The sequence below is a fragment of the Benincasa hispida genome, chromosome 11 (assembly GCF_027475165.1).
Source record: "Benincasa hispida cultivar pf3 chromosome 11, pf3_genome.v1.1, whole genome shotgun sequence".
NCBI classification, from domain to species: domain Eukaryota; kingdom Viridiplantae; phylum Streptophyta; class Magnoliopsida; order Cucurbitales; family Cucurbitaceae; genus Benincasa; species Benincasa hispida.
The window spans coordinates 30,470,298-30,475,735 of NC_143488.1; the positions used below are offsets into that span (position 1 = coordinate 30,470,298).

Below are 5,438 nucleotides of genomic sequence, written 5' to 3' on the forward strand. Positions count from 1 at the left end.
GAATTAGAATGCTTAATGATCCATTTTTCTTCCACTGTGTATTTTCTAACTCTAACATGGATATCATTCATCTTGAGGGAGGGAAAGTTTTAAAAGTAAATGGGCATAGGATGAAGGTCTTCCATGAGCATGACACTACCGTCGCAATGTTGTAATAGGGGTAATTTGGTCATTTTACTCTGATACTTGGATGCTCAAATCAACTCCAATTTGCTTCAAATTAACCTCGTTCAACTTGAAATGGCGAATTCTACCTCATGATTTCTCAGTACCTACAAAATAAGACAATAAACACATAAATTCCAATAATGAGCCCAAATTAAGGTAGAAATAATAACTCTTTCTGAGAGCTATCAAACACCCCCAACTTAATTCTTGCTCGTCTCGAGAATGGTAGAAACATACAATCGAACATATATATATAAAATAGGCAGATACGAAAATCTACAAACCATGTAGACATATATAAAAAGGATATTCTATTGAATTTGTTGCTAGACATGAATAATGTTTATGAAAATGTCTTTTACATGTTGCACAACATGTTGCTTAAGTTTTGCCTGTAATAAAATCAGTCAACGATATTGCAGTCTTATGATAATATTAGCTAATCACACTACAATAAAAAATAAGAATTAAGCACAATATCATTGAAAAGCATAAAGTTTAACAATGTCCATGAAATCACTAAATACTAACCTAAATTCATAAGTAAATTCATCAACACCCTAAAACTAAAGAGTTCAGTCACTCATAACTCTTGACAACATACAAAATTTCAAGCATAAGCAGCAAAGAAGTAAAGGGAAATGAAATATAACTACTATTGAAGCCATTATCGTCTTTTGAATCATTCCAACTTGCCTCGATCTTCACCTTGGGAACTTGAAGGACCTCCAAAATCAGTTCCTCACACACTCTACTCTTTTTGCAGAAAATTTCACTTTAGGGGGTTTGGAATTTCGTGATTTGGGTTGTTGAAAAACCCTAGGATTTATAAAGGAAAGCTTCTAAAAATGCTGAATTTTTCAAAAAAGAAAAGTTGGCATTGCGACACTGCTAATTTTGAAGCCTCTCGGGCGCTTTGCTCATTGCAGCGTAGCACCTTTCCTCGATATGACGTTACGACCCTCCCTACCATGCTACACCTTGTAAGTTTCCACAACTTTCAAGAAAAAGCACCAAGGGCAACGTCGGCCTAATGCCGCAACACTACTTGTATATTTTGCCCAATTTTGTTCTTTTGGCTTCAAATATTCGTTTTCTTGATAATTCATTGAAAAATTACAAGCACATCGTATCTAATAAAAATAATTCTAAATAAGAAGCGAAGAAAACACTTTTCAAGTGCTTTTCAATCTCCTAAATAAAATCAGAACAATCTATGAATAGCTAAAAGATTATCAAACCATCCCTAAAGACGATACTCGATGAAGACTATTTTAACTATATTATAATTTGACGCATGTGCTTGCACCCACATTAGTGAGTGAGATTCCATCATCCATATAAAGTTCACACAAGATATAATTGAACATTGAGATATAGTGTTTGTTCCATTGTCATATTTCGATGATTGCCCAATTAACAAACACATGCAATTGTGCGAGCTTAACATTAATATTTTTTAGACCATAAAAGCTACACAACTGAAATTCTTCAGATCTCAAAACATCATCGCTTACCAAAATATGAGGAAAGGCACAGAGATAAACTTTTTTTTTATTGATCGAAGCAGACAATACAAGTACAAAATGAGAAAAAATGCTTATACATATAAAGATATGTATTGGTGAGAAGCGTAATTAAAGTAAACATATGGGTTTTGGATAGTAATTCAGCTTCAAATCTTAATAATACCTACCAAACGTAAGTATCAACCACCATTATATATTTTGAACCTAGAATAAGAAAACAAAAATATCTATTAAATTAATATAATTTAACAATGGAGATTAGTAGGAAGATTCCATTGAAGCGTAAGTATCATTCTTCAAACCTTCATATGCCAGCGACGCACTCAGGGGGGCTGACGGGGTAGCGGGATTTGTCGGTGCAATAGTCATAAATCATGTGGTTTATACGAACCCATCTATAATTTCTAGTTTGCAAAGGAGAGAGGGACCGGTAGGATGGGGCTTCCCACCAATTGTTAGGGTTTGAAGGACAGTTTGTAGGGCCTGGAACAGGGCAGCCCTCAATGTCAAAGTCCTTGTAATATGCATAGAATGGGGCTTTCTTCCAATCAATCTTCTCCAAACCACCTCTTGTGGCCCAATCATCGGCTTCCCACAACGTTGAATATATTCCCATTGGTTGTAGCTTTGGATATGGGATCCCTTTGGCTTCGTGGTTCTTGTATACTCTTATAGGGATATCATCCACACCAAATCTTCATGCCAAAAAAATCAAACTTAATTAAATCAATGTCATCATATATTATATTATATATCACAATTAACTTACATGATTAGTGAATGCGTCCATGTGATTGAATAAGTATGGAAATCAGCTGCAGGATCAAACCAAAGGTTCACCCTTTGTTCTCTATCGCCCTTTCCATGAGCATAGACGTTTGTTTGAACTGTGTATGGCTGCCCACTCCTATTTCCTAAGAACTCAAAGTCTAACTCATCACGTATTGTGTCTGTGTCTGAGTTCATCTGTACCATTATTAGTTATGGGATTTCATTATTTTTCATATTATCTTTTTATTGATTATTTATTTTAATGCTAACTTACGTAAAATGCAGTCACTGTTCCTGCTGAGTCTCCAGGGACAAGTTTTATCTTCATGCTCACTTTTCCAAACAAGTATTGACGCTTAGAAGCAAACCCACAACCTAAACCGTAAAAATCCATGAACATTTATGTTCTTATTCATGTTAAAGTTTTTCTTTTAATATCATCATTTCGGAAAAATATATTTAATAAGTTTCAAAGGCTCGGGGTAAGATAAGAATTCTATTCTTTTGTTTTCTTTTCAGTATTTAAAAACTGTGGTTGTTTATCCTTTTCCACAACACATCTTTACTGTGTAACTTTCTTCCAGGAGAGATATTTAATAATTCATTAAAAAAGTTTTAAAAACAAAAGTAAGTTTGTAAAGGCTTTTATTTTTTTCCATAAAAAACTTGAATTGGATTTTGAAAATATAGATAGAAGTTAGATAAACATGAAAAATAAAAATATAACCTTCTGAATAGAAGTAATATTTATATTTAATTTTAAAAAACCAAATAGTTATCAAACACCTTTTAATTTCACAGTTATTTACTTTTAATATGTTCCCAAAAGTAAGAATAGACTCTTGAGCTTTTAATATGTTCTTTTAATAAATGTCATTTAACTTCGTTAATGTTATTAATACAATGGACCATTGACCAAATTATTTTATAAATTATGCAGTCCCATTAGCAAATCGCATATGACAGTTAACAAGTATTTATTATATACGAAAATCAAAACCTTTGGTGTTTGATAAATGTATAACACTTAAAAATGAAAAATTTTTAAAGATGGAGAAAATGTCTAATTATTTATAAAAATAATTAAAAAAATATAGATAGACACGGTTAGATATCTATCTGTTACTGATAGACTTCTATTAGTTTTTATCACTGATAGACACTAATAAATTTCTATCATTCTCTATCAATCTCTATCAAAGAAGATTAAAATTTTGTTATTTTATGTAAATAGTTTCCATATTTTTTAATTTTTGAAAAGCCTTCCAATATAATCCTGATACCTATTAAAAACTTTTTAATGTAAAAACAAAATATTAAAAAACCCATTAAACATAATTTGTAAGTGTCGTAATTATAAACATCAATATAACCAATATTTTACCAGAACTTTGATCGAGAATAAGTTGAATTCCTTTCCCACCATCGAGTTGCCTGACATGGCTATCCGCCCACGTCACCCTAAACTCGTCAAGAAAAGCCGCTGGGCGACCAGAAACAATGACGGACATTAGAACAGCACACACACAAACAAAACCAATGGCATTAAAACTTCTCAAAGCCATAGCTATATAAGTTATAAATACTGATAGAAGAGCTAAGGGATTTGAATATGTTATTGGCACAGAACAAAAGCTAAAGCCTTCTTATAGATACGCAAAAATAAGAAAGAGAACTATATGGGTGAGTAGGATTAATGAGAAGTAATTGAAACGGGAAATCGCTATCATCACAGCTTACCCTTTCGATACAGCAAATCACAGGCCGTAATGTGGCCCTACTTCACTAATGTTACTATTTTAATTTCAAAAATTTATATTTTTCTTTTTGCATTCTTTGGCCTTATCATCAACATGGGTTTCTATTATTTCTTTCCTCCACTACTAATAATAATAATTCTTCAAACAAGACATCCAAAAAGTTAACAATTACGATGCGTGGAATGTTTAATACTGCTGCCCCAACTCAAGTTAGTTATGGGAATAGTAATTAGAAGTTGACGAATATGTGGAGAAATTACTTGATATGACCTCGTCCCAAGTGTGTTGGGAAATTTTAATCGTTAGATAGATGTATAAAAGAGAGTTATATAGGAGCATAGAAATTTTTCATTCCACATTTAAATAGTCATATTGTAGCCATTTTAACAAAAAATTTTGTCAAATATGTGACAAAAATTGGGTGGTCAAGAGAGTGAGAATTTCTATCCAACTGTTCGAGCCCGAGACTGTGGAGACAATAGTTGGCCTTGGTTATTGATTATACAGAAATTTTCCGTTAATAAAAATGTAATATTTTAATAAATATGTATATAGGACATCCCTTATATTACGGCTAATTTAGATGAGTGGTAACACAGGGTGGAAAACACAGTTTTTACCGTTATAGTTCCACTGTATAGATTTTTCTTATTTCAATTAGTTATTGTAAAATTAAACAGAAGTTAGAATGTCGAACAGAACAGAACACAGCCAGCAGAATAAATAACGATAAAAACACATCGCATACAAGGATATATAGTTGTTCAACCAATTTGGTCTACATCCACTTTGAGAACCAGTTTAGAGTAATTTTATTAAGAACAATCAAGATTACAAATTACAGAAATTCAGGAAGATAATCCATCTGTAATTTTAGAAAAAAAACACGATTAATCCGCCTCTTTACCGAGACTAATCGCTGAGCAAAACACAACCAAACCCAACTATACCGCAGGCCAAACACCCACTATACCAAGAGATATACGTGCTAGATGTAGCCTCTGAAAACCAAGTCCCAGAATCCGAAATCTGCAACTAAGATAGAGATCAACATGCCGGATGAAGCCTCCTCGGAAATGAGTCTAGTAACTCATCAAATGAGACCAAATGATGATCGCTGAATGAGACCACCGACGTCGAACACACCAGTCACGAACTAGGATCAACGTGGCTAAAAACTGGTCTGAAGATTGAAGGAGAAACCCATTCT

The 5,438-nt window shown here is 33.0% G+C and overlaps 1 protein-coding gene across 2 annotated transcripts; it reads right to left on the reverse strand.

Moving 5' to 3' along the window:
* Positions 1-1,706: 1,706 nt before the first annotated feature.
* Positions 1,707-4,094, reverse strand: LOC120090013 (putative xyloglucan endotransglucosylase/hydrolase protein 7). Of its 2 annotated transcripts, XM_039047491.2 has the most exons (5): positions 3,853-4,094; positions 2,743-2,843; positions 2,467-2,663; positions 2,000-2,392; positions 1,707-1,901 (listed from the first exon to the last, which is right to left on the reverse strand). In XM_039047491.2, exons 1-4 carry the CDS (start codon positions 4,031-4,033, stop codon positions 2,002-2,004), a joined length of 870 nt encoding a protein of 289 aa, XP_038903419.1. In that variant the 5' UTR covers positions 4,034-4,094; the 3' UTR covers positions 1,707-1,901; positions 2,000-2,001. The 2 variants fall into 2 exon arrangements, with proteins under 2 accessions (XP_038903419.1, XP_038903418.1); XM_039047490.2 differs by having other exon boundaries at positions 1,707-2,392.
* Between the last annotated feature and the right edge of the window lie 1,344 nt (positions 4,095-5,438).

Excerpts from the sequence above, each read along its gene's own strand:
- LOC120090013 (XM_039047491.2), bottom strand. The coding sequence starts at position 4,033 with ATGGCTTTGAGAAGTTTTAATGCCATTGGTTTTGTTTGTGTGTGTGCT. Across the intron at positions 2,664-2,742 it reads GAACAGTGACTGCATTTTAC|ATGAACTCAGACACAGACAC; the intron begins GTAAGTTAGCAT and ends ATAATGGTACAG. Across the intron at positions 2,393-2,466 it reads TGGACGCATTCACTAATCAT|ATTTGGTGTGGATGATATCC; the intron begins GTAAGTTAATTG and ends TTTGGCATGAAG.